Below are 25,862 nucleotides of genomic sequence, written 5' to 3' on the forward strand. Positions count from 1 at the left end.
CGATCCTTTCCTTTCTGCAATGCAATATGAAGGAAGTGTGTGACAAAGTAGAAAATACAGGTGGACTTTATAAATGCAATTTGCAGTTCTGAAAACTGGGATTTGTAGCTCACTGAATATTTAGTGTGCCAGTAATTTTTATTGTTATGACATCATGAGTCAGTGAATTGTTTAGGTTCTGGTGCATTTTGCACCAAAGGTTAGCTGATGTGCTTGTGCGTACTTGAAAGAGTTTTTGCTATTGTGAACATGACATTGAGACACTTAATATAGAACCAAGTTGGCCTCTGCAGCAAAACAGGAAGAAGACGAAATTTCTTCGATTAAAATCTCATTAGATCAACTGTTCACGATATTACTCCTGATTCCATTCGTGTCTTTGTTTTACGGGGCTGCCACCCTCTGTGACTCTCTGGTGAAAGCCGCAGTTAGTCAATTTCGATTTGACGAGTATCTCAGCAAGGCGGAGTGATTATCTCAGTGGTGCACAGTTATTGTGAGAGGTTTTTGTCCTTGTTATTGCAGCAATCATAGTCGCTGGTATACAAATATTTTTAAACCCTTTGACGGGGGAAACGTTTTGTTTCTATATGATGAGTATAAAACTATGCACAAGGTGAAAGGCTGTTACTGTAAAGAATAAACGAATGAAATTAAACACTAAAAGGGAATTAAAATGATTCAACTGGGTATTTATGAATAATGCTGATGATCTAAATAATTTTAACTTCTATGCGAATCGAGACTAAAATGTATCAGCAAAAAATCACTTTACATCAAACAAAAGAATGAAATTGGATGAAAATATTTTCCAAAACTCTCATAAAACATGTGGGATCAAACGGGCAGAGATGAGTTAAGTCATCTCAAGTCAGATGTATGTTCCTACCAACATTTAAAATAATAGCAGGAATTCTATAATAGTATAAATTCTAAACTCATTTTCTGAGTCCAGTTCAGACAGGGATCATAATGTGCGACCACGTCGAGAGGAACCACTTCCCCGCATCACTCACTCTTAATGTTGAGAAAAGAGCGTGATGGCGTATCAAATGCTAAATGTTATATTTATTATCACGTGTCTGTTTTCTCATTTTTGACAGAAAATAAATGGTGACATAATGGGAATCTGTGAGAAGAAAAGCCCAGTGTAAATCATAAATATGGCTGGATGAAAGAAACCCAGCAAACAAAAGCCATAACGCTCAAAGAATGTGCTGAACATGAGGTCGCACACTGTTCATAATCTTTTTCACAGCTTCTTTGAGAACCCTTATCCTAATCCCGAATAGGTGGACGAACACAGTTTTGTAAATATCACCATGGCAACAGAAATACTGTGCACAGCAAAGTCCTACAACAGACAAGATGTCCAAATGCATAACTTATCCCTCTGACTGTTGACATGTGGGTGGGAAGCTGTGACAGAAGATCATTATCACCAATATAGGAACACTGCTGTAGAAAAGTGCCCAATGTTGGCTTCAACCCTGATGTGGCTTCACTGTTAACTCAAGGTGGAAACACGGAGGCGTGGAGCAAATTAAAAGTCAGCGAAAATTCACACCAAGCAGTTCAGTCTGCACAACTCAGGCATGACCTGACGGCAGGCATCTCCTGAAACAAATTAGTTTCGTGAAGCTGCATAACTAACAGAATTCAGTGTGAGATTTACATGCACATTTGATTTATTTCTTATTCGTCTGTTATAAGGTGATTTTACCACAACATTTACAGGTATGAACAAAGTTAAGGACAACAAAGGACTCCCTGTAGTTATTTCTCTGTAAAGTAAATGTATTTTTCGGTTTGGTCATTTTCATTAATACTTTAACCATCCTATCCTAAATGATATTACTGCATTATAAATATTTGTTTATGTTATAGTTACAGATAGATTATAGAATCAAAATCAGTTGACAAATGTGAAGTATAGCATCGAGAGAGGGGGATGTAATTGAAATCTTCAGAGATCCCCAATGGGTTTGTACCCCCGATGATGTTGATATGTCAACTACTGATTATTTACAGTAAACTTTACGTAAAATTTTACGTAAAACTTCTTCAGATAACTTTCATAGAGTTGCTCCAAAGCAAATATGAATAGTATTACATTATCAGAAATATGTTCAGTCCGATGAGGTGCATAGTTTTTCATTGGTTTTCAAAATCTATAAAGTCATATTGAAGTGAAGTAATACCATCAATCCATTCATGCACCCATCCATCCAATAACTTGCCTGAGGTCCCGGAGGCAACAGGTCCAGGAAAAAAAAAACCGGGGGCAGCCTAATCAGATGCACGGATCACCTCAGTTGACTTCTTTCAATGCGAAGAAGCGATGGTCAAGCTCCCCACCTTATCTCTAAGGCTGAGCCAAGCGAGTAGGGTAATATATCAGTATAATTTTGAACTCTTCTCCTACCTAAAAATGCCATTTCAGGAACTTCAAAATGTGTCCCTCAGTGGTGTCACTGTATCAAGTTTTCTTTTTTTTTTTATCAATTTTTACCATTTACCATTAAGTAAGCCTCCATCAAATGGAAAAAAAAAAACACTCTTAAGACTTAATCTAAAATTGAAATGAAATTTGATTCCCTTAAGCCAGCTTTATCCAAGAGGAAAATGTAATCCTTTCCCCTGAAGTACTTACACCTACAGCATCATAATGACCACACAAGAACAAAAAAAACAGGTGTACATACATATTGTCAATTTCCAACACAGTGATGTGATTGAATAGCACAATGAAGGACATCAAATCTTCTACTTAAGGGGATAATTTATTTAAATATAAATGTAATTTCATTATGAATTTATAAAAATAATTTATTTGCGTTTGTGCTTAGTCTGTTTGACAATATGTTTGGCTATCCATATTTGAAGTGTCAGAAGCAGATCATAATATGCACAAACAAGGCCGTTCCTTCTGTTTAACAACTGAGAGATTACGCAGAAATTTGCATAATGCAGTAACAGACAGCAGGTGGAAGGGAGTTCCCTTCCACCTACAGAGGGGATTTTTAAATTATGCTTTAAAAATTGGAGATACAGACCCATTGACAGTGATTATAATTGAAACAGGCTTTTTTTTTTTCAATGTAGACCAGGACTGTTGCAGAATAATGATTTCCCATAATTCTCCACTTTTCAATGCAATCTAATGTTTCAATTTCATATATTCAGTATTCAGGTTAAATGTACAATATACTATATATGTATCATACTGTTAAACACGGTGTAATCCGAACCCCAACTGCTGCTACTGACACAAGTTACTGCAAAAGTAATGAACTGGAATATATAAAAATATTTGCTCACAATCCCTCAGCAGTTACTGAGACACAATGTAAACCCCTGACAGCAGGCACATTGAATCCATCTCTGTATCACACACACAGACTGATCTGAAAGTCTGTCCACGCTCTATATCTCTCTCTGTATTCAATATGTGTTGGCTGGACATATTTCACTCTTACCACAAGTTTATTTGCTGGCAGTGCAAACAGTCTTTGCTGTCTTTGCCCATAGTTTCATATATCCCTGTCTGCTGTTGTTATAGGTTTAAATCAAAGTAATAATCTCAATGACAAAATCTGTGAATTTTGTATATCGTCCACAAAAACACATTCTTTGGATAGAGGTGTTAACATATTTATCAGCTAAGCAGATTACTATGCAAATTGATAATTTGTTATTAAGGACAAATTATTAAATTATAATTACGATGCCATAATGTTTTTTTTTTTTCCATGAAATTGTCACTTCATGCCTTAGTTGTACATATGGATCTGTCAATGTAGAAATGAGCTCTGTCTCTTGCTTATATTAGATGAACCTTGTTCCAGATCACCATTCTCTGACTGGTCCCACCGTGCAGGTTGATGGGACTGGTTCTCTAAGTTTGCTAATGTATGAAACCCTAGTGGTCTGAATGAGACTGTCATGGATAAACTGCAGTTCCATCATGTTAACTGTCTCTTTCACTCATGGCTAGTAGTATAATATGAAGAAAAGAAATATGGATACATCGCTGAGATATTTCATTGGGGGAGGAAAAGAGCTTTGAAGATTTGTTTGGCTAAAAACACAAAAATCCTGCGAAGAAGGGAGGAGATGACCAGAGGGATAGGAAAGAGAGGATAATTGTCACAGGAAGAAATCGAATTGCACGGCCACAGCAAAATCTGCTCATATACAAGCCGCTATTGGACCGAAATCTCTGGACCGATCCTCTGTTAAATTCGAACGCCTTTTCCTGACACATGAAATAAAGTAACTAATTTCTAATACTTACAATTACATTCAGAGGTGTGTTTATTTTATGCTCTCTTTGGGAATAAAGCTGCGTTTTGATCTCGACACTCTTTAAAAACATGTTTTTTTGTTTTCTCACAGAGGACAGATAAGTTTATCATTTGGTTATGAGAAGTATAAATGAAATGAGATGTGATTTTAGAGGTTGATCCTGCATTTGAGTGTGGAAATACTATCCTGAAGTTAGATTTCAGGATTGGTATACACAAAAGGCAGCCTGGCAGCCTCAGACCAAGTGGGAATACAATATGGTGTCTAAACAAATCAATGTGTGACATTACCTTGACGTTTTGTATACTTTCAGCACGTGAATCTCTCACTATCAATAACCCCAACGTTAACTCACAGTTGAGTATTAAAAATGTAGTTATCATATTAGTATAAATGTTCATTCTTGTATGATTGATTACTTATTGATATAGTTAAAGTGCTGACAGGTTCTTGAAGCATACACAAACTTTAACCGCCTTTGAGTGTTCTGTCTTCTTTTGTTCGTCCAATCTATTGCTTGAGAGAAAAAAATAGCCTTTTTAGAAGCTAAATGCAAACTGTTTCTGTCTGCTGTTTGACGCTGGACACAGACGGTTCATCATTGGCAACATAAAAGAGAAGATGTGCACAGACAACAAAGACACTGTTTTAAAATGCATCATGCAGAATCAGTTAACAGTTGTCTGGGTTTTTTTCACTATTGAAATGATTTGGTTTTGTATATAACAATATGGGGAAACCAGAAACCAGTGCATTCATCCCTGAAGCTGTTTTCCAAAAAGTTAAACAATGATTATTATATAGACACATATATATATATATATATATATATATATATATATATATATATATATATATATATATATATATATATGTCTATATAGCCTATAGTTCTAGTTAAAGCTTTATATATAGCAGTAATTCCTGGTTTGCTGATGAGAGCAAAGTTCCAACATTTTACCAAATTAAGCCAATGTTTATATTATTACATTTCAATGTTATCATTTATTATTTATTTATGATTGTAACAGAAAACTGAAACAAAATTGTACTGACTTTTAGCTGGGTGGCTGACAGCAGTACAGCTCTAAAAAATATGTTTATCTATGACTGACTGATGCTGTGGCGGTGAAGTTACACCACAGGACAGCTTGCTGAATGTTGGGATTGATGTTGTTGAGTGTTTTGACACGACCTCTCTTGGCGTCTGCTTGGGAAGTGAATGACGGAATTTTGTCAGCACACACAAATAATTCAAATGCCCATTTATAGTAAAGAGAGCTCAATCTTAGCACGTATGCCAGTAGCCTTGAGCGAGGAAGAAGAGGTAAGGGTTAACTCACTCATTATAAAACCAAATGCATTTTGAAAAACACTGCCAGTGACCTGTTTCATTCTGTGTGCCTGCTGTTAAGAAAAAAGTCAAAATTTATTCAAAGCTCTGGCTCTGCGACTATGTGAGGACACAGTGTGGCTCCACATTTTGGCAATGGAGGATTTTTGAGCAGCAACAGAGACCTCTGCATGTTGACAGTGGGACTGTCCACGCTTTGATTCTCCCATCCAGGCTGATGAACCCTGTGGTGCCTGATCCAGGTAAAGGAGGTTTGGATCTGGGACTGAAGTGATCAACAGCAGAATTTTATGTTCATGATTTACATTTGACACAGTTTCAGAGCACTTAGAGCAGGGCGAATTAATTTTTTGGGGCGGACTTATTGTCTTTCTTTATCTGCATATGGTTATTGGCAGTGAAAATAGTGCTCAAATCTCTTTTCTCCAGTTTATCTATTGACAAAGCACAAAATAAATAATTTAAAGAAACAACCAGCTTTAGTTCTTTTAGTGACAAACAGGAGAATTACTAGCATTAGCCTATTGGCTGTACTTATTGTGAGTTAACATCAGTTCAAGCTGGAACTTTTAAAGTCCTCAGGAAACCACATTTGATTTTGAAATATCTGAGGAGGTGCGTTTAGAAATGTTGTGCTGTTGTCCATATGCTACACAAGATAGTTACAGTAATAAGGAAACTAATAATGTTTATTATTAAAAAGGATATGTTTATCCATTTTCTCCATAATGATTTTAATTATTATCATATTAATTTACTTGTTTGAATTTCATTCTGTGCACAGATGTTATCAACATGAATTCCGCCCTTCTGTAATGATTTTGTACTGCCATTAAAAGGATGCATTAATATGAAAACAGAGTATCTGTCGGGTGCATTTTGCATTTCTTCTACTTATCATTTGAGATACATTTTTGAAACACAAGAATTTATTTCCAAAAACTGATTAGGAGTCACAGGAATTCCTCTTTAATTCAAAACTGGACTGTAAATCATTTAATGTCAATTAAAATCCGATACACAATGAATATTCCAACCAAATACATGTTTTAAAGACTTCATTTTTGATACCCCAACTAAGATCAGCAGGTTTCATGCACATTACTTGATTTTAGGTTGAAAACATGCACATTTCTGGAAACAAAAACTCTCAAAAGCTCAGTTGCATTAGTAATATAATATGTTATTAGGGAGCGAGCAGTTAATAAACTGCAAGGACCCTATTGTAACTGAAGGAGTTAAGATTATTATTATTTTCAAAAGGTGCTCGAAAACTCATGAAATTCGCTAGGGACGACCTGCCAGTCGACGACATGGCCAATCTGGACGTTTTTTTTTTTTGGGAGTCGCTCATTGACTCTCTACACCTTGCATGTGATCAAACTCCTCCTACAGATTTCATCTTTATGCCTTCAAACTTGGCCAGGTTACTCTTCTGCCCGACGTGCGCACAGGCTCGCTCCCGCTCAAGGCTGCTTGCATCTTTAATATATATTTGTAAACTTTTTCTTCTTTACATGCACATATTCTAACATTTTCCTTTTCAAGATCACTTATTATAAATAATTTCAGTTTGCAGTTTATTGGCAGTAGACTATCTTTTACCATTTATTGCTTTACATTAATACTAGATTTGATTTTATGGGGCCCAAATCATGAGATTTGCTCAGGGCTCCATATGGATATGCGTTCTGTGCACACAGATGAGGCATATGTGTCTTACATTTCGCAATTCTAACAGGGAACTGCCTACATTTTCAAAATACCACAGAGAACTGTGAAGCGTATCAGTGTATGCAGGACATCAGCACTGCTGCAGAGATATTGTTTTTGTGCCAACAGGAAAGAATTCTTCCTGAACAGCTGATGGTCTGAAGGGCTTTATGCCATGGTTTAATATTGGCTCAGCTTGATTGTAAACTTAGCCGCAGGAAAGTACTGGAAATAATAAGTTACGGAATAATACCTGCAGTTGAAAACAATAAACTAAGCAGAGCCATGTTTAGTTGTGAAATGTTACAGTTACAAAAGATGGCATCAGGCTGCTGATACTCAAAATGGTCTCAAAGTTTGTGATACTGTTAAAAAAAAATTGTTGGTCCATTTATTGTGTCCTGGAACAGTCACAAGAACTTTCGTGAACTTTTCACGAGAACATCCCATTTTATAAAACTGGTTAAAAATGTTCAGAGGGGTTCGGTGGTGGAGTTACAAACTTAACCAGGAGAGCCGAGATTTTCTCCTGATCCCTGCCTCCGAAATTTGCTTTGCTTTGCCCCTCCCAGAACTCCTTTCATGATTTAGGAATCGCAGCATGCTGGAGACTTTGTGCTGTCTTCTCATCCAAAACATTGCATTGTGATGATGACCCTGCATATGGAAAATAAATCCATTTTTGTTTTCAGTCTCTGTCTGATTAGGTTTAAGCATTAAAAACTAACCTGGCTAGGTTTGTTTAACTTGATGTATGTTTTTAAATGAAAAATGTTCAATATACTGCACTTTGATCTCCTTTTTGTCTGGTTTACCAGGCTACAACCCATGTCAGTTTTGCAAGAGGCAAAAATTTCAAAAAAGTCCTTTCACTAAAAAACACTTTAAACTTTATAAAAGTATTTTAAAAATTTGTTGCACAAAGAAAAAAAAAAGAAAGATGATTTAAAAAGTATGCTAAATCCTTTTTTACACTGATCAAAAAACCTGCAAATACCCACTAACATCTGGCGTTTTAGTGGAAAGTGTTTTTTATTGGCATTTAGTCCCATCAAATGACAACAAAAGCTGCTTCCAAGTATTAGCTTCTTATCGGCACTGATGGAATCACAGCACTCAAGTGCAGATGCTAATATTCAATGAAGGTGTTGTGCTCGGGGCTGCAGCAGGTAACATAGCTCACTTTTTCTTTACAGAAACACACATTTACAGCCTTCAACGTCTGACATGGAGGGTCTACAACCACAACTTATGGACACAAAGAGACGAGATTGATACATTTTCGCTTGTCGGTTGGAGAGGTGGCAGCTCATTCTATGACACCCACAGTCCAGTCAAAAATAATAAACTAGTCTAATTATCTCAGAAAGTCATGCTTGTCAGAAACTGTGGTCCAGCACAGCCTGTAGGATACAGAAACATGAAGAGATCTACTGCTAGCCCCTCATGTTTTTGTTGTTCCTTGGGAGGTAATAGAAGTTACTAGATCAATATATTCTGAATACACTACAGTCCTCAGAGCGCTGAGGGTAAACATGATACAACCGGTAATGGGAATGGATTCAAATGGCTTATTTTAGCAAGTGTACAGACGTTTAAAACATGTACTGTATTTCTGGAAAAAAAACGCAAAAATAGTATACTAGGTTTTCAGCTAGTGTTGCCTGATTTAGCTGCAGCTGTTTTCCACAAAGCAAGTCAAATAGTCCACTGGAAGCATCCCAGCCCAGTTCCATTAAAAAGATGAATAAATAAAACTGCAGTCATGTATGGGGATTGTCATCAGGCAAACTGATTTGTCACAACACTGAGAAACACTTGTTTAGTCTCGAGAACTTAATGAACAGTGACTTCTCCATTATTTAGTTTCTGAATGCTCGAACATAGAGTTCTTTGAGGAAAAGTTTAGCTATAATGAAATTCCTATTACATTATTCACTCTCCACTGAAAAGGTCAGATTTCAGATGATTACAGTGACGTTGCGTAACCATGATCTCTCTTTTTGAAAGCATTTTTAGACACACTTGCATATCTTGTAACATTCCAGCTTAAGATAACAGTTGGTGCATCTCCTTTACTACTGATTGCTGAAAACTAGACAAATTTACATCAACAACACTGAATGTATTTCAGCATAATTCAATAGGCCGTTTCACCTTGATTTCAATACTGCCACTTAAGTAGATTACTTCATTTTATTTATGTATTCTATAAACTTAGTGGCCACAACAAGTTTGTCTAGATAAAAGCAATTCTCTGCCAGTTAATGTTTCTTGATGCAATACTGTCCTTTAAATCTGTAATGATGTCACAGGATGGATTTCTTCTGGTGCCCCGGGAAACAAAGTGATCCTCTTTCTTTATGGTGTCCCGCTGACACGCTCTCTGATACAAACCTAGCAATAACAACAGCCAACAATAAGGTCATTATAATGTACAGTTCTGTAAATCTTATGAATGCGGTATCTGAAGTGCAATGTCAGTGACATTGGTTTTTTTTCACAGTCTTGCTCTTTAACACTGCATACACACGCACACAAATGATAGTCTCGTATATTCCAGTGACATTGTCTTGTGTGTAATTGGTCTGACTCCAGAAGGTCTTGTGCTTTACGTCTGAAAGCAGCTAGAATAGTTACCCTTTGATTGGTGGCTTATTCTGACATTCTGGGCAAATTTCCAACTCATATTCACTCTGCAAAACTACAAAAAAGGACTTGTGTTGTTTCAGCCGAATAGAGAGCGGTGCGGCAACTTCTGTTTTCCGTTCAGTCTCCACCATTTAAAGGTCGTTTTGTAACTCTTCACAGTGAGAAATGTTGAACATCCACACCTCGCTCTGCCGTCTAGAAGCAGAAAAATGAAAAAATGTGAATCACTGTCCTTTAAAACCTTTTATCAATATTAGTTATGTGAACAGAATTACTGAATTACTGTGAGCTCTCACCAGAAGTTCAGGACATGATGCTCTAAATGGAGACATTTTTAAAAAAGACACATTAAGACAAAAAAATAAATAAATGAATAAAGAATGATGAAAAAGCTGAGTACTTTGCCCTTGCCACTTGCAATTACAGATTTGGAAGGGAACAAAGTAAGGCAATAATGGAGGCAAAATTTAGCTGTGTTGCATGTATTGCACATTATCAACTTCAAACTTCAAATGAAAATTCAGTTGATCTAAATTCATTATATAAAGATGAATACATCACCAAATGAAAAGTGGTGACAATCAGTGTGGATTTTCTTTTCTTTTGGTTACCTTGTTAAGTTGGACATCCATTTCTGTCTGTAGGCTTTGAGGGACAGCATTTCAGAAAGCAACCAAACCCCAAATCTGAATAGATAAATAAACATTAATCAATGGCAGAATTTCAGAAAAAGTATCAGCAAAACAGAAAACACATCAACATTTAAGACAACAGAACAGTCTGCAAACAAACACACCGGTGAAACGATATCCAAACCAGAAACAAAGCAGAACAATAAAACACAAAAACAACCTCTGAAAAATTGATTTACAATCTCCTTTTGTGTGTTTCCTTTTTCTTTTTAATTGTTGTGTTTTTGGTTTCGTCGCTGTGTTTTCATGTCAGGGTCATCTTATTAATCCAAAACCAACATTGTGTTGTTCGAACTCAGAAAAAAAGCAAAAAAAAAAGCACAAACTGCATTTTGGCACCACAAGGTTACTGTCAATGTTCCAAAATGACTGCAAAATGACCATAATGTAATGTAATGTGACTAAACAAACGTGTAAGCAAAGAATTAATCAACTACCATCAAACGGAGTCCCGCACAGATCAATAATCATCTTTCCCATCCTGCCATCTCTCGGTCTTTACGACTTACTAATCAGTTACAGATCAAACGTCATCACTAAGTCCAACCCAGGCATTCATTTTTTTGGGTCTCTGCCATCTTATTGGCTTGCTGTCATTTCCACAGATATCTCAGACATCCCTCTCCCTCCGCTCTCCGTGTCTCTCTCCTTCTTTCTCTCCGTTTAAAACAGCAGCAGCTTCAGCTCTCAAGGTCCACTCTTCACACTCGCCACACTCTCAACACATCCTTCGCCAGAGACCACCAGCTCTGGTAAGTTACTTGCTATTTTCCATGCTTTCATGAAATAATTAAGTGCAAAAAAACTACAATAGAAATGACAAGAACATAATGGAAAACAGTAGAAATATGGTGTTTTGGCTGCGTTGCTCTCTCTTGGAAGTAAAATATTCTCAACGGTTGCCACTTTTCACGCTGTGCTTCTTCAGTTGTCCCTGGAGGTCAGACTGTTCATGAATTTCATGCTTCACAATTTGCATGTCAAGCAGGCAATTGTTGGGGCTTGTTATGTATTGGAATATTTTTTAGAAATTTCTTTTACAGATGTTTTTTTTTTCTCCAATAAATGCATATAGGTAATGACTACTTGAAACGAATACCTTTATCTAGGCTTCAATCATACACCTCCGAGTTTAGAAGATGTTAACATTTCCAAGAATATCAAAGCTGTTTTCCATGGTGGAACAAGAAGACATCTATTGTGAGGTAATAAAGGAGAGAACAAAGAAAGATTTGGGTTTAATGATCACTGTTGAGTCAAATCATTATAAGTCTGTGAAAGAGTTTCTTGCAGTTGATGAAAGTGTTTAGTAACACAGCTGTCGGCTGTTATTTCACATGTGGTGGCATTGGTCATGCAGAGTTCTGCAGCAGACAGACGTTTCTAGATGTGCTACTGCACGAAGGCTCCTCTGCAGACACAAAGAAACGGGCAAGGCTGAGGTGCGAAACACAATGCTTAGCAAGAGAGACAGAACAACCCAGTCTCACAGAAAATGTGTTACATGAAAGTCAAAGTTAAGTCTGTTGAGTGACAGTACTCTGGTAAGCACAATTTTGAAAGGCAGTTGTTGGTGCATAACGATTTTTGTCATCAAGAATGTGTCGTACTTTAATCATTTTGGAGTTTTCATTGTGAAAATGCTGCAGTTAGTGCTGTGGAACAACATTCTAGTGTGAGATTACATCGGTTGAGTTGACGAGATAAACCTCAAGCCAACAGCTCAACCCATCTACAGATTAGTGGTGAGAAGTGGCCTCAACTGATATATATGCTCAAAAATACAAGAACCAAAAAAAAACAGCAGCACTTGAAATCTATGCAGATTTCAACATCATGGGGTCAGTCTACAACTACACAATGAGACACTCATAATCCACACAAGATGCACAGTGGACTCCTGAAGAAGATTACGACAATTTACCTTAAAAAACATGTGATCTAATAGCATAAAACAGCTCACAGTACTTTATACAAAGTTAATTTATAAATTAAAAAAAGATTCAATGCCTTATTTTTCATTTATGTATCCTTTAATCATTAAAACATTTTCAATCACTGTATATATTTTATCTCATTGGAAATCAGGTTTCTCTCCGGGTACTCCGGCTTCCTCCCACTGTCCAAAAACATGCATGTTAGGTTAATTGGTGTCTCTAAAATTGTCCTTAGGAGTGAGTGCGAGTGTGTGTGTAGTTGTTTGTCTCGTTTGTCTCTGTGTGGCCCTGTGATGGACTGGCGGCCTGTTCAGGGTGTACCCCGCCTCTCGCCCAATGACCGCTGGGATAGGCTCCAGCCCCCCCCGACCCAACCAACGGATTCATCGGGTATAGAAAATGGATGGATGGATTGATGGATGGAAATCAGGTTGATATTTGCTGTTATTTAAAATCAGTTCCTACACAATGGAAATGTATTGCGGGAACAAAGCATCTGAACGTTTTATCTGATCTTTTGATCAACAAAAATCTTTGATTCATAAGTGGCCTTGGTCTGTCCATTATGTCAATAGAGCGCAGTCAATGTGCATTTAATAAGTTTGCATGAAAAGAGTATTTTCTATACATGAAAGGATACAAAATGCCATACATATGTGGCAACACCATTCCTTCGATTCACTTTTTAATTACTAACAGTTTGTGTTTTCCACAGGGTGAAATAACTTGTCTGAAAGGCAGAGATTCTCTTGAAACCTTCCACATCAGTCAGCAAGCCGAAGACTAGATCTCAGATTACTTTTTCATTAAAAAAAAAAATTCTGTTCAATAGTCTTCATGAATATCATGATTATGAACAATCTGAAGTGAGAAGTCTTTGCTTCGACTGTATCAAAATCCATTACCCTGTTTGCACATCGGCCCTGTACAAATTATATTAATGAGCATTGTGAAAGAACAGTAGAGCCAGACGGTCACCGTCCATACTGTTGTTGCCAATTATTTAATGTGGCAAACTGCGATGATGAGCAAATCGTTCAATTAGGAAAGACAAACTATGTCCACAAACAGACTTTCACTAGTTCTGGCAGTGTATCGAGGATTTTTAAGGGTTCTACAAACTTTACACTGCGAATCAACACACATACACACATTTGTATTTTTACTGCATTTTGTGGCATTCATGTTTCATTTATGGCTTTCAAATTTTTTATTGTAGGATATGAAAGGATACAAAAAAAACAAGAAACAACATCCATGCTTTTCTTTTTTCTTTTTTAAATCTTATTTATTCTTAATGCTGTACATATTATAGGAGAGCATCCTTCTGCCTTCCACTCAAACACAACTGAAACAATTGCTTCTCCTCAAAGTCAAGAAAGGTTCCTTGATGCCTGCGTCTTTAGTATGCTGCCTCCCATCAATCTCTGCTGTCTTGGATCCTTTGAGTTCCACAAAGGGCAGAGTCTCTTTATTTTCAGAGGATGTTCAGGAATACATGTGTAGCAACCGTTTGTACACTTACATGAGCAAAGCCAGTCAATAATTTACACCTGCACATTTGGTTGCACTACACAGTCTTCAAGTACAAGACGAGTTATCTGGTGTCCTGAAGGACTCAATTCAGAGGGAACCAACTAAGGAACCATTATTGATTTTTAGACATAAATGGTACAAGTTCCGATGTTTTATATGATTTTGCTTAGTCAGATATTTTAAGTGAAATCACAGACATTACATCAGCGAGCTGGCTTCAATACAAGAATCCGCTGAAGGGCTTTTGTTATGGGGTGATTTATTTAGAAATGCAACCCTGGTGGCTCCTGTTATTAAAACATACCTCTCTGCCATTCTCAGCAGGTTGCCAGGCATGGGACACTCAATTGAGAGGCCTCCTAGACCTATACAAAGATTAAAGTACATGTAATATAGGAATGTTTTACTTAATTTCTTTTGAATTGAATCTAATATAACTTTAGTGAAGAACTTTTGGATCAGGTTCAAAGGCATCAAAGTCAACTGCTCCCTGTTATGAGGTTGTTTTACACTCTCAATTTGTATTGTCAGTAGACAGAAGTAAAAACATATCTATGTTGGAGTTCTCATAAGGATCTATTGACTGGGAAAGGAAGACATGGTTTTACAGTTGGCTAGTGGTAGAACTGCATTTTGTTTCATTGGGTACTTATTTGTAAGAAAAAAAAATAGCTTGTGTATATATATCTTAATATATATGCACTTCAGTCTCCATCAAATGATGTGATGATAATCAGCAAATCTGACATATGCAAATAAATTCACAGAATTCACGACAAAGGACACATCTCAGCCATGTTTCATTATTCCGTAGATGTTAAAATAGCCAAATGGGTCAGCTGATTAATAATCCCACTTGTATTGTACAGAATGTAAATCAGGATACAACTTTATCATGTGGCATTTTCCAAATGTACAATGATGTTTTGCTACTGATTCACCATGAAATGCCTTCATAATTATTACTCTCAGTATACTGTGCTCTTTGCCTTTCACTGTGTAAATGTGTTGGTAAAAGCAAGCTTTTTCCCTAATAGAGCTCTTGTTTATAAATGTCATGAACTGATTTAATTGGAATCTTGTTTAAATGTTTCATGTATCTGACAGTCTGACCTTTAGATAAGTTATTAATGTTGTATTTTAAGCGATGTAAACCTGTTTTGCTGTATTTTGTGCAGCGCAGACAGACTGAGCTCTGCTCCCATGGAGGGTGATCACAGTGTCTCGACAGGAAGCACACAACCATCCGTGTCTGGAGAACAGTCTGATGGGCATATTTATGAAGTCTCAGTACAGAGCAACTCCACCAACCACAGCTCCCTGTTTGCAGATGTGGCCTTGCTGCAGACATTCAAGCCTCTCATCATACCCTGTTACGTGCTTGTGGTGGTGGTTGGCGTCTTTGGAAACTACCTTCTCCTCTACGTCATTTGCAGAACTCGAAAGATGCACAGCGTCACCAACTTCTTCATAGGAAACCTGGCCTTCTCTGACATGCTCATGTGTGTGACATGTGTCCCCTTTACCCTCGCCTACGCCTTCAACCCACACGGTTGGGTTTTTGGTCGCTCTATGTGCTACCTGGTGTTCCTCATCCAACCAGTCACAGTGTATGTTTCCGTCTTCACGCTCACTGCCATTGCTGTAGACAGGTGGGTGGCTCTATCTACATTGTAGGATTGTTCCTCAGATCACACGTAGCATTTTAGCAGAGTTATTTTTCAAGCTTTTTGATTCTTTTGACTCTCTCGTGTAGTGCTATTCTCTTTCGAACATAAACGGGTTTGTTTCAGGCAAGAATCCAAAATTGGGAAGAGACAATCCTCATGGATTTAAGGTTAAATAACATTGCAAAGCCGAGAATTAATTGAGAAATACAATCTTCCCCTATCATGTGTACTCATTTCGCTAATTTCATGATATAATGTGATCTCTCCCGGCTTTATATTAATCAACAATCAGGCATTTAGTCATCTATAAAATGGTTTCGTGAATGAGATATTTCAATCAACAAGCAGCTGATAAAGGTATAAACATTACACGTACAGTACAGGTGCACTAGTCAAAGTCTCGCAAACACACCATGAAAAATCCAATTATTCAGATTTTGCACACGCACAGAATTAAAAGAAACAGGTGTGTGCTTCAAAGACCCATCTCCCATTAGACCCGGGGATTCTGCAGATGTGCTCACAGCTCACCAGACCGAAAATTAATTCATCTACAGTGAAGCTTCCCTTCTGTATTTTTGCTACTGGCAATTTATCTTCTTTCAGAGCACATTACATCTACATGAAATGAGACTCGCTTTGCTTTCACTGAGAAAGTGTTGCTTCTGCTGTTCTCTTTTGCGCACCTGTGATCAGTCTTCAAAGTTGTAAATATAAATGATTTTCCTGCTTTTCCTCTGTGACTGTACAGGTCGCAGACTCTGCTCTATACTAATTTGATTGCCCTATTGTAAAGCACGTCTTACTTCACTGAATGCAGACTAACTGCTTTTGAGCTAATCATCTTGTTTAACATGTTTACATGCGATTACCACATGAGCTGGGGACTTGAACTTTCAATATAATTGTGCGACACGAAGTTCAAGATGGCACTAATTCAAACATTAGATTCTGAGTAGCTCTGCATTAACATAGCATGAGTTTTTTTTTAATTCCCTTTTTATACAGCCCCACTCTTCATTATTACAGATATTACGCAACAGTGCACCCCCTGAAGAAGCGGACCTCTGTGGCTACCTGTGCCTCCGTCCTCACTGGGATCTGGTTGCTGTCTTGTGGTTTGGTGGCTCCTGCAGTGACTCACACCTATCATGTTGAGTTCAAAGAGGAAGGCTTCACTATCTGTGAGGAGTTCTGGCTGGGTCAAGAGAAAGAAAGATGTGCTTATGCATACAGCACGTTGTTGGTCACGTATGTTCTTCCACTGTCAGCTGTCTTTGTCTCTTATCTCTGCATCACTGTCAAACTGAAGAAATGCGTTGCCCCAGGCAACAGGACACAAGACAAGGCAAGTGCTCAACAGGCTCGTAAGAGAAAGATATTTCGTTTAGTTGCTCTTCTGGTGTCTGCTTTTGCACTGTGTTGGCTTCCTATCCATGTGTTCAATGTGCTGAGAGACATTGACATTCACCTTATCAACAAGCGCTACTTCTTACTCATCCAGCTCCTGTGCCACCTGTGTGCCATGAGCTCCTCTTGCTGCAACCCATTTCTCTATGCATGGCTGCATGACCGCTTCCGCTCTGAGCTCCGAAAAATGTTAAAGTGCCATCACCGCATTGGAGTCCCCGCCAGTAACTGTGCTGCAGGGGTGGTCTTATAATTCCCTGCTGGAGAAGCAACTCTGTTGATAATTTGGTGTAACATGCTAACTCAGATCATGTGCTAGTGGACACCAGTTATTAGATATGTTGTGCAAAAAGTATGTGCAATAGATAACAGTCTCTGGTATTGAGCAGGGGCCTGTTATCAGACAGGCATGAAAGTGTTAAGTCACGTTCATACATTACTTACTTCTTTTCATGAGAACGGTGTGGTGTCAGATGCAGAGTAAGTTCTAACTTGGTGTCTCTTGGGAACTGACCTATATATTTGACAGGTTTGAGAAACTATTGATGTAGAATTATGAAGAGGAAGTTGGCCTTGACTATTCTTCAAGCCACTCTCATGGCCACTGATATCATTGGTTGTAAGTCAAGGAGAATAGAGTCATGCTGATGATAGCTTTTTGGCAAGAGCACGTGTCTTTTTCTTGTGGGAAACGCATTGAACCAGTTCTAGATTAGACACAGGGACCATGTTCTAAGAAAATGTATATATATATATAAAAAAAGATCTCCTCATCAGATTTTTAATTAAGTAAATAAGTCAATAGATAATAATGAGTAGAAATTGTGGTCCTGATGTGAGCAATCAGAGAAGGGCCTGGCATAATCAGTAGCATTCATCTCTGTGGACTACGAGTATCCACAAATCGCACTTGAATTTACTTATTAGACATACTATTTATCAGAAAGGAAATTTACTATGAATAAGTTGTCATCCTCTGGGAAGTTTGAGTCTGCCAAGAAAATTTAGACTTTTCATCTTTTTATCATTTGACATCAAGTGGTTCACTTAGAACATGGATATTTAGAGAAAATAGCTAGCCTTTCTTTTATAGTTTGACAGATAGCATTAACATGTAGGAATTGTGATCCTGGCTTAGGCAGTAAAAAAAGGGCTCAATACCTTGACACAGTCAGTAGCATTCATCCTCTGTGGACCATAAAATGTCCACAAATTTCACTGTGATCTATGTATTAGACGTTCTAAATAAAAAGTGATGATGGGGGGGGGGGGGCAGTAATAGATTGTTCAAACCAATAAATGTTCATCTTTTGGTAAGCACATCTTAACTTTCCCTTCTATGTAGCTTATTATCAGCTTTGATGTTAGCTGTAATGTTGATCCTCATTTATAAGTTCGCTTTGGATAAAAGCGTCTGCTAAATGCATAAACATAAACATCTGCCTGGAAAAAATTATAGCAACTTGTACTAAGATTTTTCTAATGTATCAGTTAAAATGGGACCACAAATAAAGAGTAAGTGGTTTGCACAGAATGTGGGGACATGAATATCATATTAATTGAAATGTAACTATAGGTAACCTCCCTGTAATACTATAGTGTGAGATATACATTGTTAGAATACAAAAATCTGGTCTAAAGGAGATCAGTTTTTCAGCATAATCAGTGGTCTTCATCCTCTCTGTTTTTTCCCATGAAAACCCACAAAACTTTACTGAAATCTTAGGTGGTTTAGAAGGTTACTGATCAGACCAGACCTGAAGGCAAAAGGTCATAGATATCCTATAAATAGGGTTCATCCTCTGACCTCTTGATTTCTTGGCTACAGTGATTTTCATTTTTCAGTGTACTTTAACATAGTGGGAATGAATAAACTATAAATAAAAAAATCACTAATGAGGTGGCCTTGAACATCAACAGGTGGGAGTCGAGGATAACCGCCATTTGCAATATTTGCATGAATTTTCAGAATTTCCATGCCGAGAGGAGGCCAGAAACAGTTGTTTGTGATGAAGAAAAAGCATAGCTACAAGTATACAGGATCAAATTAAACCATCAATTCAAATTGGGTTTAGAAATGTTCACTGCAAATGTGATTGTTTCCACCAGGGCTCTCATGTCAGATGTGATCATAATGACCTCCTTGGAGCACTGTGAAATTAAATTCATGAAGTTGCCCCATAGGCTTTAATTTTCTTTAAGCCTGGAGATGATAGATATATACTCAAATTCAAGCAATCAAATTATTTTTGATAGCATGGTTTGTAAATTGGCTTTATAAAAAAAAGACAGAAGAAACCAATCGTAGTGTAGTTGTTGGTTCTGTGTCATTTGCTCTCTGTTGTTTTGTGTTTTTTGATGGTTTGTACATAATACTCAAGCGTGCTACACATGGTGGTAATAAATAAAAATTATGCTTGGTTAGAAGCGTCCTGAAATACTCACAATATTTGAATATCCATTATCATACCAATATGTAAGAGTGAATTGATAAGACTAGCTGCAAGATTGTATTTACTGTCCAGTCCCAATATTTAGTCTGTGTTACAATTATCATGTTCTTGCTCTGTCTCTGTTTGCAAATTTGTCTCCAGTCAATCTTTAACATCAAAGTAGGGATAACTCAGCAGTGTCAAGATATCTGAGCAGATTTTCTCAGAACTACAAACAGAATTTCGCTGTAAATGTAAATTCTGCTTTAATCTTTGCTCTTTTTGCATCACTATGCTCTGTACAAAGGGACTGTTTTGGATGCATCTATGACTTATTCAGTCTTGTAACTGTCATTTGGTTTTGAACTATAATTAGTAGTAATTTACAATTTGTTGTAAGTAAAATGTTGATGTGTTGCATGTGGTATATATGTTGTGTAGAAAACTGTAAATAAAACCACAGATCAGAGTGACTGTGTTGTGCCAGAAGAGGGAATTAAATTAGATTAAATTTGGTCAGAGTGCAGCTGCACAGCTGAATTAACAAATTAGACGTTGAGGATGAAAAGTGTGTGCATTTCAGCAAGACTTGTTCAGAACATTGGGGGGAAAAAATGTGATAATTTATTGATCTCTTCAATCATGTCAGCACGTTTGGGCCCTGCTAACAACCTCCCTGCTGTTGGACAGCTATAATTTCCCAGCACTAAAACGGAAATGCCCTGCAAAGTGAAAGCAATTGATTGCTCCTTTGTTTTGTTGCATAGAAACTTCTCATTTAAAAGTGAGTGAAAACCAACAAAACAAAATGAGTTTGAGTTTATTTTTGATTATCAAAGCTGAGTCATGTTCTCAGCTAAACAGAATACATTTTGTCTACAGTGACACCGAATATTGAATCAGTATCCTAAATCAAACCACTGATACTTCCAGAATCAAAATGTAAATAAAACAATAAAAATGAAGATGTTGTGAACCAGCGACTCGCAGTTAACTTTCTTTCTCTATAAATAACCTTTGTAACCTCTCTCTGGTATGTACTTTGGGATTCGATGCTTTTACTCACTCAATTAATCACAAAAGTATTCAGACTGACCAAACAGCAATTTCAGTGAACTGATAATGGAAAATTAGCACCATCTGAGCTTTTGTCCAGGAGCCATTTTAGTCATGGAAAAAGCTCAGGTGCTGAAATAGCAATAATTATATTAGCTCTGCTGTGGTCAAGTGTCCCTGCATGCCATGTTTCAGTGAGCTGGCATTCATGGCACCATCAAATTCTGAAACAGCTAAGTGGAATTCAGCCATCATTCATTTTTCTAATTGCATTTTTAGTTTGACATGTCAGTGTGCCTTCTGGGAAATCTGGTAAACCACATACTGGCTTTATGTGTGAGGGCACTGGAAAACATTTCAACCACAGGGGGCATTTATGTCAGAGCAGACCAAATGGTACTTCACAAAGCAGGTTTAGTGAAAACTCTGAGTTTATTAACCCTGAAATGAGGGAAACTCTTGAGTTTTCTGTTCCACAAAGGGAGGTAACCCAAAGCAGAGAAAGAGGGGTAACTCTAGCCTGTTTCACAGAGAGAGGTAACTGAAGCTCTCGGTCAATTACCATAGTAACAGACTCTATGAACCTAACCTAGTCGGGATCAGGTTTTTCTCTCTGTCTCCGCCCTCTTTCAGCCACACACGGCATTTGATTTCCTCATTCATTCAGTCAGCTGAAAACTGAAGACTTTTCTATCTCAGAGTAGATCAACTCAGAGTTAGGATTAGACTCAAGAGTTTGTTGAACCTGCTTTGTGAAACGGACCCCAGGTGAGTTCTGAGATAGGCGTGAAAAGGATATTATCAACACAACAGAATGAATGAGGTATGTACCAAATGATAACATTAATGCAAACCAGGTTCTTAAAATGGATTTATAATTTCATGTGTACATTTTCACTTTACTTGAAAAATCCTGAGGAGAGCAAAAAAATAAAGAATTTCAAATAAACATCCCACATAACAAAGTCTTGAGGCATTTTCATTATTAATGTAGATGGTAAAACAAAGTTTGATTCTCATATTTTAGATTCTCCCGCTGAATTTTCAGGTACTGCATATGATCTTCTTTTTTTTGTAACTTTATCACTATTTCAAATGGAGAATTTTGGAAGTGAATGATCTATAAGGGGGAAAAAAAAAACAATAAAAAAGCTAATAAATCTGTCATGATGAAATTGAGATAAACACAAAAGAAGATATCTGCATCCTTAGTGGGAAAACTGCAACATTAAGATAACGCATAAACAACACAAAGATGACTTAGAGCTTTCCGGTGTCAGATGAAGAAAGCACCTTCTGTGTCAGTGCGAAGTTTCTGACTTCTTGAGGAGTGCGGATATATGACTCAATTTCACTGTCAGAGATGTCCTCATCACCAGTAACATCCAGTACAGGCTGCTCCGGTTTCCTCCTCTTAGCATTAATAACAGACGGGGGAGCAAACAGCACCCTTTTCCCCCAGTTCGCTGCTGGATCGTGGCTCAGGCTGTCGCTTTGTGCTGAAACTGTGTGTGAATCGTTGTCTCCATCTCCGGCTTGCTCTGCCCTTTCAGCACTCAGAACAGGTTCCACTGAAGAAGCATTTGCAGTCTGATCTTCCTGCTCAGAGATTTCGGAGGGAGACGTCTCCCCTGCCACAATGTTAAGAGAGCTGGTCTGACCCTCTGTCTGCAGAGTGTCCTCGTGGGTTCTCAGAGCCCTCCTCAGCAGAGCGTACCTGTGCTCCAGAATATCGCCCACTTGCAGGACAACGTTATTTGGCGTCACCGCTTCCCTGACCCAAGGAATTTCCTTGCCGAGCTTACACAGCACGTCCTTTAACTCGGTTATTCTTGTTAAAGCAGCGTTGTGCTTTTGCACTCTGGCCAACTGACAGAATTTGTTCAGAGACAGTTTGAGGCGATGCTTGTTGGGGTTCAAAGACTGCCAGGCTAAATACACTGCCGCCATCATGATTGGCAAAGGCTTCCTGCCAGTCACGATCCAGGAATCTGCTGCCAGCTCCACCAGCGCCACAGCTCGTTTGGTCAAATCCTTGGAGTCTTCAGCCAGTTCTTCTGGAACATGAAGCAAGCTTAATTTGTATCTGTCAAACAGATGAAAAAATAAATAAATAAATATATATATATTTTTTTGGGGGGGGGGGTAAAGGCTGATTAGAACCCGTCTGACCCCGTTCAAGAATGAAAAATCAAAGCTCATCTATTAATCATCTAAAACCCAAACAGATTCATATTCTATCAGGTAGCCTATAGACAGAAATAAAGCAACTCCAATGAGACTGATCTAAAGATTCTATCAACGTTCAAAGCAGAACTTGAACAGCTCATCAGGCCAGAGAGAATAAAACATCTGAACACATAAGATCAAAACAAAACCAAGTAAGATCCGTTCCCATCAACTACTGACAATTCATATAAAGCCAGTCTGAAATAACACAAAGTTACCAGTTAGTAACTTTTAACTTCTTTTAACCCAGATGCTATTTATCTTTTGCAATTCAAATGTGCAAAAAAAAAAAAACATTATATATTTTTTTATTTCCTCATCTACTTTTTTACCCCACCTGCTTGAAAACTCTAGAGAGACAGAGAAATATTCAGAGCACTTACTCCTGACAATGCCCTTCCATGACATCCGTGATATTGACAATGGGAGCCTTGATGCTGAGAATCCTGACCATCTCTTGATAAACGCCTCCCACCACCATCTGGTCGGCATTAACCAGGAAGCCAATGGTTCCCAGAGTGATGGGCCAGTTGAGCTGTCTGCAACTTACAAGCACGCAGCAGCCCGCAAGAACCTCTTTCTTCTGGAGGCTCACATTGATGAAACTCTCATGCTCGTAGGCCTGCTTGTAATAAGTCCACGCCTGAGCCTCAATTTCACTGGGAACCCTGAGAATCCGAGATATTTCTTTCACACGCTCCAAACCTTCAGGTATCCAACAAAGACATGAGATAATATATATGTAAGGTAGTAATTATCAAGGATATAAAGAAGGAAAGGAAAAATCTCTCTCTGGAGGGAAGACCTCACCTTTTATCAGGTTGACACAAAGTTTTTTCATGGCTGTAGTTCTCATGTAGCTGACAGCTGTAAAAAAAAAAAAAAGGACAAGACATAATTTAACCAAAACGGAGGTGACAAACACAATCACTGTGACATTTCTTAATCAATGGGACAGCAGGGTTTGTTTTGTTTTTTTCAGGGTTAAATGTAATTTAGAAACTGCAAATTCAATATCAAAACAAAGATTACACTGCTCTGGAGGTTTCATTATGTTTCCATCAAATCAAAACATGACAGACGAGAGTACAACATGTCCATGGCTGCGATAAGAGCTGACCACACGCACAGGTTACTCCTGTTGCACTGTTAAGAGAAGCAGATATCTTGCCGTCAGGTCAAAACAGAGCAGATTTCTCATTTTCTTTGGAGCCAACAGTTGTTTACAGTTGCACTATGGCGGCAAAACTCAAGCACTTCCTTCAAGGTCCCATATTCGCTGAGTTTGCACCCACTGCAATTTCTTTGGCTGATTCCTTATTTCAGATGGTTTTGATTTCCTAATAACTGTAATTGGAAGCATACTTAATTTATTTTTGTAGCTTTTATTGACCGTTTATCTGTAAAGGAAACGGTCACATTTCCTCCAAAGTGCTTCAGGTTACCATGATTTCTCTGTCAGTGGAAATGCAAAATATAAAGTGCTACAAGTTTCTGGGCAGAGGTTTTTGCTAAAAGTGCTTAAACATTTTCTCTTTTTCCACTCAACACAAAACAAAGGAGTGCACCAGAAATGAAAATTTAGCCAGGACCACATTTATCTGTATGAGTATACATTTCCCCATAAACTCTTTGTTCAAAGTGAAAACTCTTAAACCATTATAAAAGTATCGTGTACATTACATTATGTGTCACTGCTAAAGCACTTTGTTGAGAGTTTAAAAATGAAAGAAATTCCAAATTTGAACGCATTTTTCAAATTACTTTCATCATAAATAAACTGACTTAAAAAAAAATTATAATAATAAAAAAAAAACGCTGTGGAAAACAAGTTTGGGCCTCTTCGCTTTCCGGAGTAACGTCGTGGTACGAGCGCAGTACGTCAGGAACGAGTGCGCGCTTCAATAGCTTGGTTTCAGTCACGTGGTCGTAAGGGGGCGCGGTTTTCAGATGGTTGTCAGGAAGTAAATATGGCGACTACGTCTATGGAGGAAACCGTTCCAGAGAGTCCGTATTGTAGAGATTTAGAGCCAGTTTCTGCCGTGTGGACGCGGCGGAGCTGGATGGGGACCAGGCTTCAACACATCACCGGACAAACAGACGGGCAATGAGTGTTGTCGTATGTTGCATCCTCCTACCTGAACCCCCGTATGGATCACTGGCCAGACTCCCCTCAGACACCACGGAACCGCAGTCCACACACACTAGCTGATCCTGGGAATACAGGGCATCGTCCACAATGTTGGAAGAGCCGCAGCCCGGGCAGCTCAAACCCGTGTGAGACATCATCCTCACAATATGAACTGTCCCCCAAGTGCGTCCAGCTCAAGGACAATAAAGATTTAACACAGTTGCAAATGCTTCCAGATAATGAAATGCTGAGCAGCATCCGACTCCAGAGTAGTATAGTCTAACCGAGTCAAACGATAAACAAATGTCGGTTTCGGGTGCGGGTGAAATGTGTCCGGCCAGTCACAACTGAATCTTAAAGGTTCCGCTGGGTGCCCTTTAAAAGTTGACATAATCCATTTTTTTCTTTGATAAATACAATTTATAGCCTTGGGATTTACATGTCACTTGAATCAACTGTTTTTCCGAGGGGTGTTTGCACCTTTGAAATAGCATGTGCACACTACCAGAAAAAGTTTTTGTGTTTCTGTGTCTGGAGTGAAAGTGTGGAATAGCTTGTGTGTGGAGAAGAGGAGATGTTCAGATATAAAACGGGTCCTTATGAAATGGAGGAGAATATTTCAGGCAGTTATTCAATGATTAATAATATCTTGTGAATAATAAAATGAAAAATAATTCTTCGATTTATAATTAAAACTGATGGCCTACAGAAAAACAGAAAAGGCGTGGGATGAAATAAGTGT

General features: G+C 38.0%; 2 protein-coding genes across 2 annotated transcripts; one reads left to right on the forward strand and one right to left on the reverse strand.

Annotated features, from left to right (window-relative positions):
- The first annotated feature begins 11,436 nt into the window (after positions 1–11,436).
- LOC142372777 (prolactin-releasing peptide receptor-like) lies at positions 11,437–17,989 on the forward strand. Its single transcript, XM_075455747.1, has 3 exons — positions 11,437–11,471; positions 15,371–15,844; positions 16,892–17,989. Exons 2-3 carry the CDS (start codon positions 15,396–15,398, stop codon positions 17,523–17,525), a joined length of 1,083 nt encoding a protein of 360 aa, XP_075311862.1. The 5' UTR covers positions 11,437–11,471; positions 15,371–15,395; the 3' UTR covers positions 17,526–17,989.
- Positions 17,990–20,522: 2,533 nt separating this feature from the next.
- Positions 20,523–25,522, reverse strand: brf2 (BRF2 general transcription factor IIIB subunit). The gene is made up of 4 exons (XM_075456141.1): positions 25,128–25,522; positions 23,800–23,856; positions 23,373–23,694; positions 20,523–22,846 (listed from the first exon to the last, which is right to left on the reverse strand). Exons 1-4 carry the CDS (start codon positions 25,276–25,278, stop codon positions 22,021–22,023), a joined length of 1,356 nt encoding a protein of 451 aa, XP_075312256.1. The 5' UTR covers positions 25,279–25,522; the 3' UTR covers positions 20,523–22,020.
- Positions 25,523–25,862: the final 340 nt, after the last annotated feature.

This window comes from Odontesthes bonariensis, chromosome 22 (genome assembly GCF_027942865.1).
Source record: "Odontesthes bonariensis isolate fOdoBon6 chromosome 22, fOdoBon6.hap1, whole genome shotgun sequence".
Classification (NCBI taxonomy): Eukaryota; Metazoa; Chordata; class Actinopteri; order Atheriniformes; family Atherinopsidae; genus Odontesthes; species Odontesthes bonariensis.

Excerpts from the sequence above, each read along its gene's own strand:
- brf2 (XM_075456141.1), bottom strand. The coding sequence starts at position 25,278 with ATGATGTCTCACACGGGTTTGAGCTGCCCGGGCTGCGGCTCTTCCAAC. Across the intron at positions 23,695-23,799 it reads TTGTGTCAACCTGATAAAAG|GTTTGGAGCGTGTGAAAGAA; the intron begins GTGAGGTCTTCC and ends GGATACCTGAAG. Across the intron at positions 22,847-23,372 it reads ATGGAAGGGCATTGTCAGGA|ATACAAATTAAGCTTGCTTC; the intron begins GTAAGTGCTCTG and ends TCTGTTTGACAG.
- LOC142372777 (XM_075455747.1), top strand. The coding sequence starts at position 15,396 with ATGGAGGGTGATCACAGTGTCTCGACAGGAAGCACACAACCATCCGTG. Across the intron at positions 15,845-16,891 it reads ACTGCCATTGCTGTAGACAG|ATATTACGCAACAGTGCACC; the intron begins GTGGGTGGCTCT and ends TCATTATTACAG.